Below are 15,942 nucleotides of genomic sequence, written 5' to 3' on the forward strand. Positions count from 1 at the left end.
AAGTAAGAGCGTGCTAAGATCGGCCGGGCCGAATCTTATATACCCTCTACCACATTGCACTCGTATGTTGAAGGCCATGGGAGAAGCCGTTGCACAAAATTTGTGCCAAATCGGATGAGAATTGCGCTCCCTAGAGGCTCAAGAAATCAAGATCCCAGATCAGTTTATATGGCAGTTATATCAGGTTATGTACCGATTTGTGCCATACTTATCCCAGTTTTTGGAAGTCATATCAAACCACCTCATGCAAAATTTTAGCCAAATCGGATGAGAATTGCGCCCTCTAGCGGCTCAATAAGTTAAGATCCAAGATCGGTTTATATGGCACCTATACCAGGTTATGAACCGATTTGGACCATACTACGCACAAATGTTGGAAGTGATACCAAAACGCCAAGTGCAAAATTACAGCCAAATCGGATACGAATTGCGCCCTCTAGAGGCTCAAGAAGTCAAGAACCAAGATGGGTTTATATGGCAGCTATATCCAAACATGGACCGATTTGAACCATACTTAGCACAGTCGTTGGAAGTGATACAAAAACACCACGTGCAAAATTTCCGTTAAATCGGATGAGAATTACGCCCTCTAGAGGCTAAAAAAGTCAGGATCCCAGATGGGTTTATATGGCAGCTATATCAGGTTATGTACCGATTTGAACCATACTTTGCACAGTTTTTGGAAGTCATATCAAAACACCTCATGTAAAATTTTAGCCAAATCGGATGAGAATTGCGCCCTCTAGTGGCTCAAGAAGTCAAGACCCCAGATCGGTTTATATGGCAGCTATATCAAAACATGGACCGATTTGGCCCATTTACAATCCCAACCGATCTACACTAATAGAAAGTATTTGTGCAAAATTTCAAGCGGATAGCTTTACTCCTTCGAAAGTTAGCGTGCTTTCGACAGACGGACGGACGGACAGACAGACGGACGGACGGACAGACAGACGGACGGACATGGCCAGATCGATTAAAAAAATATCATGACGATCAAGAATATATATACATTATGGGGTCTTAGACGAATATTTCGAGGAGTTACAAACAGAATGACGAAATTAGTATACACCCATCCTTTGGTGGAGGGTATAACAAGTAAAAAAAAACTTTGTATACCCGCCACCTCGGGTATATATGTAAACCTCCTCTCGTCGTAATCAGATGAAAAATTCATAATTTATGCCCCCAAATGGAAAATTATGGCCCCAAATTTTTGGACCATATACGACACGAATTTTGAAAAGCCTAACATAAGTCACTGTGTCAAATTTCATCGAAATCGGGTTATAAATGTGCCTTTTAGGGGGCAAAGACTTTAAATCGAGAGATCGATTTATATGGCAGCTATATCCAACTCTGAACCGATCTGGGCCAAATTGAAGGCCCAAATTTCTGCGAAATCGGTCAATAAGTGCGTCTTTTATGGGCCCAAGAGTATAAATAGAGAGATCAGTCTATATGGCAGCTATATCCAAATCTTGACCGATCTGGGCCAAATTGAGAAAGGATATGAAAGGGGCTAACACAAATCTCTGTCCCAAATTTCAACGATATCCGAATAAAAATACACCTTTTATGGGGCCAGTAACCTAAATTTCGGCTAAATCGGACAATAAATGCGATTTTTGCGGGGCCAAGACCTTAAATCGAGAGATCGGTCTATATGGCAGCTATATCCAAATCTATACCAATCTGGGCCAAATTGAAAAAGGATGTCGAGGGGCCTAACACAACTCTCTTTCCCAAATTTTGGCGAAATCGGACAATAAGAACACGGCCCCAAATTTCAGCGACATCGGGCAATACATGTGCCTTTTATGGGCCCAAAACCTTAAATCGAGAGATATTTAGGTCTATATGACAATAATATTCAAATCTGGGCCAAATTACAGAAGGGTGTCAAAGGGCCTAACACAACTCATTGTTCAAAATTTTGGCAAAATCTGACAATAAGTGTGGCCCAATCCCATATTTCAGCAAAATAGGATAATAAATGTAGCCTTTATAGGACTAAGACGTTAAATCGGTGGATCGGTTTATATGGGGGCTATTATCAAGATATATTCCGATATAGCCATCTTCGAATTTAACCAGTCTATGGACAAAAAACAAAAGAATCTGTGCAAAGTCTCAGCTCAATATCTCTATTTTTAAAGAATGTAGCGTGATGTCAACGCTAATTTCGGCCGGACCGAATCTTGGGAACCCACCATCATGGTTTCTGCTTAAATATGGGAGCTATATCTGTTTATAGACCGAGTTGGACCATACTTGGCATAGTTGTTGAGAGTTGTAACAAAAAATTTCAACCCAATCGGGTAAAAATCTCGGCTTGTAAGGTCTCAAGAAGTCAAATCGGGCGATCGGTTTATATGGGAGCTATATCATGTTCTTGACCGATTTGTACCGTACTAGGCACAGTTGTTGGGAGTCGTAACAGAACACTATGTGCAAAATTTAAGCCAAATCGAATGAAAATTGAGGCTTCCAATGATCGATATATATGGGAGCTATATCTGGATATTGACCGATTTGGACCGTACTTGGAACAGTGGTTGGAAGTCATAACAGAACACCATGTACAAAATTTCAGCCAAATTTGTTTGAAAATTGAGGCTTCCAGGGGCTCAAGGAGTCAAATCGGGAGATAAGCTTATATGGGAGCTATATCCAAATCTGAACCTATATGGCCCATATGCAATCCCCAATGACCTACATCAATATTAAGTATCTGTACAAAATGGGGCTAGCTTTACGTGTTCGGCCGCTAACGGGATTTCGACGGACGGACGGTCGGACGGACATGGCTTAATCGACTCAGAATTTCGAGACGATCAAGAATATATATACTTTATGGGATCCCAAACCAAATTTTCCAGGTCTTACAAATGGAATGACTTGATTAGTATACCCCCATCTTATGATGGTGGGCATAAAAAACCAATACTTTTCGCGTTTTATCAGTGTAGACGGCACCATACCCTTTAACAGTTAAAATTGGTTTGTGAAGTTATGAAGTACTAAATTCTTCATAATTTTTGAGTGTAAGCCCTTCACCATTGCATTATCAGCATTGCCCCTGTAAAACTTCCACCATCATTCTCCCATCCAAAAGTGTGCTCATAATTTAATAAAAAAAAAACTTTTTCCTTTTGTTCAGCTCATGAATGATTATTTCGGGTGGTTGAAAAAATACAATCCAATTACCCTATGACGTCAACATGAAAGTTTGATTATAACCTTGTTTCTAGGTAGGGAGTAGGTGGGAACCATAATTGCCTTAGAATTACTAATGAAAATGCTGGATGTTAATTAGTTGCAGCATATTAAATGCAAATCCCAGTGGGAAATGAATTCAGGCTAGTGTTGATATATGTAATGGTACATATTTTTTTTATCATCATTGTTCACAGAATAATTATTTTTATACGAATGATTTAATTTGCCATCACTGGCATTGACACATTAATTGGGTTTGTACAGTCCGTATGATGTTTTTTTTTTCAGTCTATCTGATATTCTGTTTATAACAACAGCAATCTATGATTAAGCACGAGGACTGTCGATGCTATGGAAATGACAAGAGGATGACGTTAGTGGCTCTCTTTTCCAGTCTGTTTCTATTTACTTTCGAGTTGGTATTTACAACAAAAGCGATCTATGATTGGGCAATGATTGATGGATGGCTAGAGCTTTTGGTGATGATTATTTTTTTTTTTTGCTCTCTTTTCTTTTTATTGCTCTAAGCAATAGTTTTCATTCTTGGGCTCTTGAGACGAATGCGAAATAACCAGTTATCTTTTTCTATCTTCTTGTTTAAAGAATTTTTTTTTTTTGATTCTGTCTTCACATCGAGCCTTGGTGATAGTCGAAATGTGAAAGACAAGTTCTTTTTAATTTGTAATCCTCCGCAACAAGACATCAAAGCGACAAAAAGTGAGACTCAGAAAAAAAAGAAAAAAAAAGGAAAGACCTTAAAGGGTACAGTGTTTTTTTTTTATATACGGCCAAATTTAAATCGTGTGAACGATTAAGCGAAGTTGTTTGTGTGCAAAGACACCTTTTTACTTCCGTATTTTTTTTTTTGTTTCAATTTGAATGAAATTCTGTCTAAATTGGAACAAACGAATTTTTGATTTTTATTAAATTCCTGAATTTAAAATACCCAGGTAATTTTGGATAGATTTTTTTTTATGTGGATTTGCCCAGGACCTAATTCCGTAATTGGTTTTTTTCCAGGGCATACTGGTCATACATAACCTCTCTCGAGTATAGGCCTGTGAAACCCATAAAGCCAGACACGTGGGCTTTTGGGTTACTCGAGAGACGGGTTCCCCTTTTATTGACGGGCCACATATGCCGATTTTGATTTCCGCAGCATATGTATCAAGTGAAAGCTGGCATAACCTAAATGGGATTTGCAAATTTATGAAGGTCGCAGAAATTGGACTAATTAATACCTAAAAATACCTACAACTATACTTCCTTTAAACCCAAATTTATAAGAAAAAAAAAAAAAAAAAAAAACCCTTAAATATTAATTTAACTTTAAATTTCCGTAATATTACCTAACCTAACTTGATTTTTTTTATTTTTTTTTATTTTTTTTTTATTAATTATACTATCTATAACCTAACCTACAATACCTTTAAGATAACTTCTAAAATCCCTAAAAATCATTTTTTTGTAAAATAAGAGAAGGAAATTACTAACTCTTAACATGTATCATAACCCCCTTATCTAAACCATATTATCCAGCCTTTATAATTTTTGTGTGACCAGACTTCGAACACCGCAAGGAGGCCTTCATGCATCGTTGGAAGATCGTCAGCAGTTGCAAAAACAAAAGTGAAACCGTAAGTCTTTAGACAAAAGCAAGCAAAACAGTCCTTTTTTTTCTATTGTTAAATTTTTTTTTGATACATGATAAAAGTTAAGTATTTTGCGTAGTATATGTATAAAGGAATTTCTAAAGGGGGCCATTCTGATTAAATAGTTGTATCAGACTCCCCCCCACCCCCTTTGAAATCTCTTTATGGTCTGAATTCTCCATTTTTAAATTTAATTCAATTTAAATTACACATATATTTAAGTAATATGGCTCCGCCCCTTTAAATCTAATCTTTGTTGTTTTTTTTTTGTATATATAACCTAAAAGAAAAAAAAAAAAAAAGAAAATGGTTTCCTAGACATTTTGAATTTGTGTTGTAATAAAAATAACTAAAAATGGAATAATTTTTTTCTAATGTGAACCAGGTATCTAAGGTAAAGGCTTGTTTTAGGGGTTTTTCTAAAATTTTGAAAAACGTTTTGAAAAACCAGTAAGGATGGGTGGGTAGAGAGGCCCAGAGCTTGACACCTATGCTCTGGATAGTGTCACAGGAAGGAAATAAATGGAGTTTTAAGGGCATTTAAATCGCACGTGAATTTTTTTTGTAATGGGTTTAGTCATGAAATGGAACAAGATCCCCGCCCATATCTCCCGAACAGGCTAGCTTGCCGAGCACGTGCGTTCCGTTCCAGACTCTGACTTAGGATTTTGGGGTGTTGATATAGCTTAGTTTAGATGGCCAGAGCGAACCTAGACTTCGACCGGTACGATCCCCCGACTTCAGGCTAACAGAAGGCTTATATTGACCAGAGAAGACCATGATCTCAAATTTTTTTTTTTACCCTTGACGCATTACAAGATTGGCGCCCAACGTGGGGCCCGAAAACTTAGGAGTAAAAGTTAGATTAATTTTTAACCAAAATTTAGTGCTATCTTCATCTAAGTACAAGACCTTAAGTTTTTGGGTACCTCGTATTTAACATCTATATACATTTTTTTTCCATTCTGGATATCAATTTAGTAACAGTTATATAGTGTTTGTCATAGTTTTGATCATAGGATCAAGAATGTAATAATGGGAAATTACAACAGGAATTATTTTGTACAGATGTCTCGTCATGCAAAATCCATTGGAAGTTTTCTATATATTCATTCATTTTTGTTTAAGTGACTGTTGCATAAATTTTTATCCTGAGGTGCGAATACTTTTCAGGTACTATGACCAAAAATTTAGAAGGAGAATTGATAGGAATTACAATTGCGAAGCAAAGGATTCTGCTCGAATTGTCCACAATTTAAATTTTAATTTTTAGCCATTTTTCTGTAATTGTATACACGACACAAAGTTTTATTTTCCTGTGACATAATCAGCTTTCGAATTCTAAGTTCCAATTTTTTTTTACGGCTTTTAGATTATTTCTTTTTCTATTAGTAATTTTGATTGGTAAACCGAATGACCGATCGTAAACATTTTTTTTTGTTTCTTTGCAAAAATTGGACCTTAGATGTGAAAGTCTGTTTATATATTTTTTCTATTAGAAGCAAACCTTTACCAAAGATGACCACGATTCACCGTAATATATTGTATTTAAAACAAAACTTTTTTTTTTTTTAGCAATGTCACTCATTCACAGCAATGAGAATATTCCCGGCCTTGTGTCAAATAACAAACCCACACAGTGTATAATTTGTGATAAACCATTTGAGTTAGACGATGTGATAGTTTGTACGCCGTGTAAACACGTTTTTCATAAGGAATGCATTGTTCGCATATTAAACGAGACTCAGGAATGTCCTATATGTGCTAAGCTATGCAGGACGAACCGTCTAGTGCCCTATGACATTTTGTCAAGTACGGCAGATCAGACGACAGATAGACAGGCTTCGGCTAGGACTGATTTGGGGGCGATCCCTAAGACCGTTAATCAAAAGAAGAAACCACCTAGGAAGAACTTGGCTGATTCAGCTTTGAATAGGAATTTACCCAGACATTCGATAGAAGGAGGTGCTAGATCCTTGGACCAACTTTTAGATATTTCACAGGCTCCTAATGATTTAGAGTTTCTGCCGACAGATCCACGGAACACTAATATTTCTAGTAGGCCTGACGCTAGAGCCACGGCTTCGACTGTTCCGAAACCAAACAGGAAACCGGCTAGGAGGAATTTGTCAAGGACTCCAGGCTTTGGGAATTATTTTGGTAGTGTTCCAAGAGCATCCGATCAGTTTTTGAATTCATTACACCCTATTCCAAATACTAATAGTCAACAGCGACCACTGGAGCAACAGAACCTGAGTGACAGTTTTCTACAAAATTTGATTAATGACGCGATTAGGAACCAACTGTCTTCCATGAGTTTGAATCAAGGCAACCACACGAGACTTAGTTTCGCGAATCCTGATGTTGGAGTAAATGCTCCTAATAGACGACATGTGGGTCAGAACAGGCAGGATCGTTTCATTGATTTGACCACCGATAAAGTATCGAATATTATTTCTGGCTGGAGATTGAAATTTACGGGTGAAGAGGAAACCGGATTATCTGTGGATAATTTTATTTACAGGGTTCAGGCTCTTACTGTCCAGAATTTACGTGGTGACTTTGACACACTTTGCCGACACATAGATTTACTTTTTTCTGGAAAGGCAACGGATTGGTTCTGGCGATATCACAGAACTGTGAACCGCATTGATTGGGTTTCCTTATGTCGCGAGTTGAGAAACCAATTTCGTGATCGTCGGACAGATTTTGACTTGAAGGAACAGATCAGGTGTAGGAAACAAGAAATAGGTGAGCGATTCGATTCCTTTTATGACGCTATTCTACAGATCTCTGATAGATTGCAATATCCTCCAGAAGAACACGAATTAGTAGAGATACTAAGACGAAATCTTAGGCCCGAAGTGCGGAAGGAACTATTACACTTTCCGATACATTCTATTTCTGATTTGAGAGAATATGTGAGGAAACACGAGATATTAAACGAGGAACTAAATAAGTATAGAAACAATAGAGCATTTGTTCCACGTAGAAATGTGTCAGAAATTGAAATTGAGGAAGTTATTGAGGACGAGACGGTAGAAATCGACGAGATAATTGAGGTTACTTGTTGGAATTGTTTGGAGCCAGGCCACAAGTTTGAAGACTGCTTAGGTGACAGAAAAGTGTTTTGCTACGGTTGTGGAACTCCGAACGTATATAAACCGAACTGTTCAAAATGTAACAAACATCCAAAAAACTACCATGGAAATCGGACGAACAGATATGTTCAGTCCAAAGCAACACAATTTTGAAATCCATAGAATGTCAAACTGACCCCTCTGACAATACAGATACGAGAGTAGCAACCACCTATGACGACTTCCCCAGACATGTAAAGCCGTATCATATACGACTCAGGGAATACAAAGAGGCAAGAGCGAGGATCTTCCATGAGGAAATTCTAGTACCCACTCCGGTTAGGAGGATGAAAAGGTCAACGAGTAGGTTGAGGTCCTTTTGGCGGAATGTTTTGTCTTGTCGTAGGAAATTTTGTTCTGCTATTGTATCTGGTATGGTCAAATCTGATTTAAGACCATATGCGACAGTGAATATTTTTCGGAAAGAAGTAGTAGGATTGATAGACACAGGAGCTACGACTTCTTGCTTCGCTTCCGATTACGCGAAACAATTCTTGGACCAGAACGAATATCCTTGGAATAGATTCAATATAAAACTGCAGACCGCGGATGGGAAACCACACCTTGCTGTAGGTTGCGTAACGACATCAGTCTCATTTCGGGGACAAACTAGAGACATTACGTTTTTAATAATTCCTAATTTGACACAAAATGTTTATTTAGGAGTTGATTTTGTTAGAGAATTTGGTTTAGCCAATGACTTATTTTCAGAGAACAGGTCTATGACTTCGGCATTGGGAGTAGACGAGATTGGGATGAATGAGGATACACATAACCTTGACAAAGATCAGCAGAATGTTCTTAATGCTGCAATTAGCGCATTTCCTTCATACAGCAAGGAAGGGCTAGGACGGACGTCTTTAGTTACCCATACCATAGATACTGGTGAAAGTAAACCGATTAAGCAGAGGCATTTTGCGGTTTCGCCCGCTGTAGAACAAATGCTTTTCTCAGAGATTGACCGCATGCTCGAGTTAGGCGTGATTGAAGAGTCGCAAAGTCCATGGTCCTCGCCGGTGGCGCTGGTACACAAACCTGGGAAGGTACGACTGTGTCTGGACGCACGGAAGTTGAACAGTGTTACGGTGAAAGACGCTTATCCTTTGCCTTTAATCGATGGAATTTTAAGTAGGCTCCCAAAGGCAAGATTTATTACGAGTCTTGACCTGAAGGACGCCTTCTGGCAAATTCCATTAGATGAAAAGTCAAAGGAGAAGACCGCTTTCACTGTACCCGGCCGTCCATTGTACCAGTTCGTTACCATGCCGTTTGGTTTGTGTAACGCCCCACAGACGATGTCCCGACTCATGGACCGAGTTATTCCGGCGAATTTGAGGACCAAAGTATTCATCTATTTAGATGATTTGCTTCTAATTACTGAGACATTTGAGGAGCACATTCTACTACTGCAAGAGATAGCTTTATGCATGAGAAAGGCAAACTTGACAATTAATGTGGAGAAAAGTCGGTTCATGCTTAGACATGTGAAGTATTTGGGACATATAATTGGTTATGGTACTATTAAGACTGATCCGGAGAAGGTGCAAGCCATTCGAGATTTTCCCTTGCCAACATCCGTTCGTCAGCTAAGGAGATTTTTAGGCGTTTGTGGTTGGTATAGACGATTTGTTCGTGATTTCGCTTCGATTAGTTCACCAATTACCGATATGCTTCAAAAGGGCAAGAAATTTTTATGGTCTGAGGAGGCAGTTCAAGCTTTTACTAATTTGAAGGAGATTCTCTGTTCGGCTCCGGTGTTACACAACCCGGATTTTGCTAGGCCATTTTCAATACAGTGTGATGCGAGTCAATATGGTATTGGGGCGGTTTTGGCTCAGAGGGATGACGATGGTGAGGAGGTCCCTATTGCTTACATGAGCCATAAGATGACGACACCGCAGAGGAATTATTCTGTTTCTGAGCAAGAATGTTTGGCGGCCGTCATGGCCATCAAAAAGTTTCGTGCTTATGTGGAGGGCCACCAATTCGAGGTCATAACGGATCATGCCTCGTTAAAATGGCTGATGGGCCAGACAGACTTGCATGGACGTCTTGCACGATGGGCGTTGAAACTGCAAGGTTTCAATTTCACCATAAGACACCGAAAGGGCAGCCAAAACGTTGTGCCAGATTCCTTATCCCGCATGTATTCGGAAAATAATGATGAGATAGGCCATTTAGCTATTGACGGATTGTTTATAGAGGAATTAGATAGTTCGGTCGAGATTGATTTAGGATCAGAGGAGTTCAAGTCTCCCGATTATTTGGACCTTCAGGAGAGATTAAGTTCTAACATTAAGCACCTTCCTGATATTAGGATACAAGATGGGTTCATTTATAAGAGGGTAGAACATGCCACAGGTGATGCCGTGCAGGAACAACTATCTTGGAAACTTTGGGTTCCACAGTCTTTAACTCATGATCTCATCGAGCGAGCACACGACCACCCGCTTTCGGCACATGGAGGGTTGGGTAAGACCCTAGGGCGTTTGAAAACTTTCTTTTTCTGGCCTAAGATGGCGAAACAGATTTCCGAGTATGTTTCGGCATGCGAAGTGTGCAAGCAGACTAAGTCTACCAACAGGATTTTGAGACCACCGATGGGTCAGCAGAACATTTCCACTAGAGTATTCCAAAAGTTGTATCTAGACTTGTTGGGTCCGTACCCAAGATCATCGACAGGGCTTATTGGTATAATCGTCGTTCTGGATCATTTGTCCAAGTTTCACTTTTTGGAACCCATTAGAAAGTTTACTGCTAATGTCATCGTTGAATTCCTAGAGAAACGCATTTTTCATATTTTTGGGGTTCCAGAATGCATAACGACGGATAATGGGGTGCAGTTTAAATCGAATTTGTTTAGATCATTTCTAGATAGCTATGGAGTGTCTCATAACTTGACAGCCATTTACTCTCCGCAAGCAAACGCTAGTGAGAGAGTCAATAGGTCAGTCTTGGCGGCAATACGTGCCTACGTCAACCCCAGTCAAAGGGACTGGGATGTGAAATTGTCCTCTATTAGTTGTGCTCTGAGAAGCTCCATTCATACTAGCACTGGATTCTCTCCCTATTTTACAGTATTTGGCCAGAACATGATGACCAATGGAAAATCGTATAGCCTCCTTCGCCAATTAAATCTTTTAGATGACCATACAGCTGACTTAAAACCTGATGAGAAGACGGATTTGATAAGGAAAAAGGTACAAGACAATATTAGGAAGGCATATGAGAGAAATGTTAAAACTTATAACTTGAGATCACGAGCTGTTAACTTTGATATAGGTCAAATCGTTTTTCGAAGAAATTTTGCGCAGTCGAAGGCTGCAGACCATTTTAATAGCAAACTTGCAAATCAATTTGAGAAGGCTAGAGTTTCAGCGAAGCATGGATCTTGTTATTATGATCTTGAGGATATGTCAGGAAGACCTTTGGGAAAATTCCATGCTAAAGATATTAAGGCTTGACTTCAGCTTTTGTTCTCTCTTTATCATCAATCGGAACAAAATCTGTGTTGTAATGGTACATATTTTTTTTATCATCATTGTTCACAGAATAATTATTTTTATACGAATGATTTAATTTGCCATCACTGGCATTGACACATTAATTGGGTTTGTACAGTCCGTATGATGTTTTTTTTTTCAGTCTATCTGATATTCTGTTTATAACAACAGCAATCTATGATTAAGCACGAGGACTGTCGATGCTATGGAAATGACAAGAGGATGACGTTAGTGGCTCTCTTTTCCAGTCTGTTTCTATTTACTTTCGAGTTGGTATTTACAACAAAAGCGATCTATGATTGGGCAATGATTGATGGATGGCTAGAGCTTTTGGTGATGATTATTTTTTTTTTTTGCTCTCTTTTCTTTTTATTGCTCTAAGCAATAGTTTTCATTCTTGGGCTCTTGAGACGAATGCGAAATAACCAGTTATCTTTTTCTATCTTCTTGTTTAAAGAATTTTTTTTTTTTGATTCTGTCTTCACATCGAGCCTTGGTGATAGTCGAAATGTGAAAGACAAGTTCTTTTTAATTTGTAATCCTCCGCAACAAGACATCAAAGCGACAAAAAGTGAGACTCAGAAAAAAAAGAAAAAAAAAGGAAAGACCTTAAAGGGTACAGTGTTTTTTTTTTATATACGGCCAAATTTAAATCGTGTGAACGATTAAGCGAAGTTGTTTGTGTGCAAAGACACCTTTTTACTTCCGTATTTTTTTTTTGTTTCAATTTGAATGAAATTCTGTCTAAATTGGAACAAACGAATTTTTGATTTTTATTAAATTCCTGAATTTAAAATACCCAGGTAATTTTGGATAGATTTTTTTTTATGTGGATTTGCCCAGGACCTAATTCCGTAATTGGTTTTTTTCCAGGGCATACTGGTCATACATAACCTCTCTCGAGTATAGGCCTGTGAAACCCATAAAGCCAGACACGTGGGCTTTTGGGTTACTCGAGAGACGGGTTCCCCTTTTATTGACGGGCCACATATGCCGATTTTGATTTCCGCAGCATATGTATCAAGTGAAAGCTGGCATAACCTAAATGGGATTTGCAAATTTATGAAGGTCGCAGAAATTGGACTAATTAATACCTAAAAATACCTACAACTATACTTCCTTTAAACCCAAATTTATAAGAAAAAAAAAAAAAAAAAAAAACCCTTAAATATTAATTTAACTTTAAATTTCCGTAATATTACCTAACCTAACTTGATTTTTTTTATTTTTTTTTATTTTTTTTTTATTAATTATACTATCTATAACCTAACCTACAATACCTTTAAGATAACTTCTAAAATCCCTAAAAATCATTTTTTTGTAAAATAAGAGAAGGAAATTACTAACTCTTAACATGTATCATAACCCCCTTATCTAAACCATATTATCCAGCCTTTATAATTTTTGTGTGACCAGACTTCGAACACCGCAAGGAGGCCTTCATGCATCGTTGGAAGATCGTCAGCAGTTGCAAAAACAAAAGTGAAACCGTAAGTCTTTAGACAAAAGCAAGCAAAACAGTCCTTTTTTTTCTATTGTTAAATTTTTTTTTGATACATGATAAAAGTTAAGTATTTTGCGTAGTATATGTATAAAGGAATTTCTAAAGGGGGCCATTCTGATTAAATAGTTGTATCAGACTCCCCCCCACCCCCTTTGAAATCTCTTTATGGTCTGAATTCTCCATTTTTAAATTTAATTCAATTTAAATTACACATATATTTAAGTAATATGGCTCCGCCCCTTTAAATCTAATCTTTGTTGTTTTTTTTTTGTATATATAACCTAAAAGAAAAAAAAAAAAAAAAGAAAATGGTTTCCTAGACATTTTGAATTTGTGTTGTAATAAAAATAACTAAAAATGGAATAATTTTTTTCTAATGTGAACCAGGTATCTAAGGTAAAGGCTTGTTTTAGGGGTTTTTCTAAAATTTTGAAAAACGTTTTGAAAAACCAGTAAGGATGGGTGGGTAGAGAGGCCCAGAGCTTGACACCTATGCTCTGGATAGTGTCACAGGAAGGAAATAAATGGAGTTTTAAGGGCATTTAAATCGCACGTGAATTTTTTTTGTAATGGGTTTAGTCATGAAATGGAACAAGATCCCCGCCCATATCTCCCGAACAGGCTAGCTTGCCGAGCACGTGCGTTCCGTTCCAGACTCTGACTTAGGATTTTGGGGTGTTGATATAGCTTAGTTTAGATGGCCAGAGCGAACCTAGACTTCGACCGGTACGATCCCCCGACTTCAGGCTAACAGAAGGCTTATATTGACCAGAGAAGACCATGATCTCAAATTTTTTTTTTTACCCTTGACGCATTACATATATTAGGGTGGTTCTTATGGGGTTGTTTTTATACCCGCCACCATCGGATGGAGGTATACTAATCTAGTCATTCCGTTTGTAACACCTCGAAATATTCGTCTTAGATCCCATAAAGTGTATTCTTGATCGTCTCGATATTCTTAATCGATCTAGCCATGTCCGTCCGTCTGTTGAAATCACGATAGCGGCCGAACGCGTCTTGATCGTTTTGACATTCTGAATCGATCTAGCCATGTCCGTCCGTCCGTCTATCGAAATCACGATAGCGGTCGAACGCATAAAGCTAGACTCTGGAAATTTTGCACAGATACTTAGTATTGTTGTAAGTCGATGGGGACTGCAAATGAGCTATATCGGTTCAGATTTAAAAATAGCTCCCATATAAACCGATTTCCCGATTTGACTTCTTAAGCCCTTAGAAGACACAAATTTTGTCCGATTTGGCTGAAATTTTGCATGCGATGTTCTGTTTTGACTTCCAACAGCAGTGCCAAGTATGATCCGAATCGGGCTATGACCTGATATAGCTCCCATATAAACCAATCTCCCGATTTCACTTTTTTAGCCCTTAGAAGCCGCAATTTTTGTCCGATTGAACTGAAATTTTGGATGTAATGTTCAGTTATAAATTCCAACAACGGAGCCAAGTATGATCCGAATCGGGCTATAACCTGATATAGCTCCCATATAAACCGATCTCCCAATTTGACTTTTTGAGCCTTTAGAAGCCGCAATTTTTGTCCGATTTGGCTGAACTTTTGTATGTTGTGTTCTGTTATGACTTCCAACAACTGAGCCAAGTACGGTCCAAATTGGTCTATAACCTGATATAGCTCCCATATAAACCGATCTCCCGATTTGACTCTTTGAGCCCTTAGAAGCCGCAATATTTGTCCGATTTGGCTGAACTTTTGTATGTTGTGTTCTGTTATGACTTCCAACAACTGTGTTATGTACGGTTCAAATCGGTCTAAAACCTGATATAGCTGTCATATAGACCGATCTCCCGCTAAAGGGTCTGAAGGCCATAAAAGCTTTAATTATTGCCCACTTTCGCTAAAATTTGAAACAGTTGGTTATTTTAAGCCTCCTGACATCTGACCTAAGTATGGTGCAGATCGGGCTATATCTAGATATAACTACCATATAGACCGATCTCCCGATAAAGGGTCTGAAGCCCATAAAAGCTTTATTTTTTAACCGATTTCGCTGAAATTAGAAACAGTGAAAATCTTCAGGCCTACCAACATCTGACTCAAATACAGTTCAGATCGGACTATATTTAGATAACTGCCGAACTGCCGATAAAGGGTCTGAAGCCCATAAAAGCTTTTTTTTTTTGAATGGATTTCATTGAAATTTGAAGCAGTGAATAGTTTTGGGCCTACCAACATCTGACCCAAATATGGTTCAAATTTATTTAGATATAGCTGCCATTTAGATATAGCTGCTGCACCTTTGTTTGCAACGCTAAGAAGGAGAAGAGCTAGACCCATTTATAAGTATACCGATCGACTCAGAATCACTTTCTGATTCGATGTAGCCATGTCCGTCTGTGAGTCCATGAGTCCATTTTTTTTGTAATCAAGGTGCAGGTCGTATTTATTGTCCGATTTTTTGCACATGTCAATTTTTTGGCCCAAGGACAAACGCTATTGATTTGGAAAAAAAATCGGTTCAGATTTAGATATAGCTCCCATATATATATTTCATCCGATATGGCTTCTTAAGGCTGTAGAAGCCACAATTTTCATCCGATCTTCACATAATTTGACGTTGGGTATTTTATTTGAGGTCTACATATGTGTGCAAAATTTCATAAAAATCTGTTCAGATTTAGATATAGCTCCCATATATATCTTTCATCCGATATGGCCGTTTAAGGCTGTAGAAGCCACAATTTTCGTCCGATCTTCACAAAATTTGGCATTGGGTATTTTATTTTTGAAGTTTACATATGTGTGCAAAATTTCATAAAAATCGGTCCAGATTTAGATATAGCTCCCATATATATGTATCACCCGATTTGCACTTAAATGGCCGCAGTAGCTACAATTGTCAACCGATCTGCACAAAATTTGGCACGGACAGTTTTGT

The 15,942-nt window shown here is 38.1% G+C and overlaps 1 protein-coding gene across 1 annotated transcript; it reads left to right on the forward strand.

The window, feature by feature from the left end:
- Nucleotides 1-6,395: 6,395 nt before the first annotated feature.
- On the forward strand, nucleotides 6,396-12,664 carry LOC131997892 (uncharacterized). Its single transcript, XM_059369754.1, has 4 exons — nucleotides 6,396-6,411; nucleotides 6,453-7,991; nucleotides 8,141-12,323; nucleotides 12,394-12,664. Exons 1-3 carry the CDS (start codon nucleotides 6,396-6,398, stop codon nucleotides 11,479-11,481), a joined length of 4,896 nt encoding a protein of 1,631 aa, XP_059225737.1. The 3' UTR covers nucleotides 11,482-12,323; nucleotides 12,394-12,664.
- The last annotated feature ends 3,278 nt before the right edge of the window (nucleotides 12,665-15,942 follow it).

The sequence above is a fragment of the Stomoxys calcitrans genome, chromosome 5 (assembly GCF_963082655.1).
Source record: "Stomoxys calcitrans chromosome 5, idStoCalc2.1, whole genome shotgun sequence".
Taxonomy (NCBI): Eukaryota; Metazoa; Arthropoda; class Insecta; order Diptera; family Muscidae; genus Stomoxys; species Stomoxys calcitrans.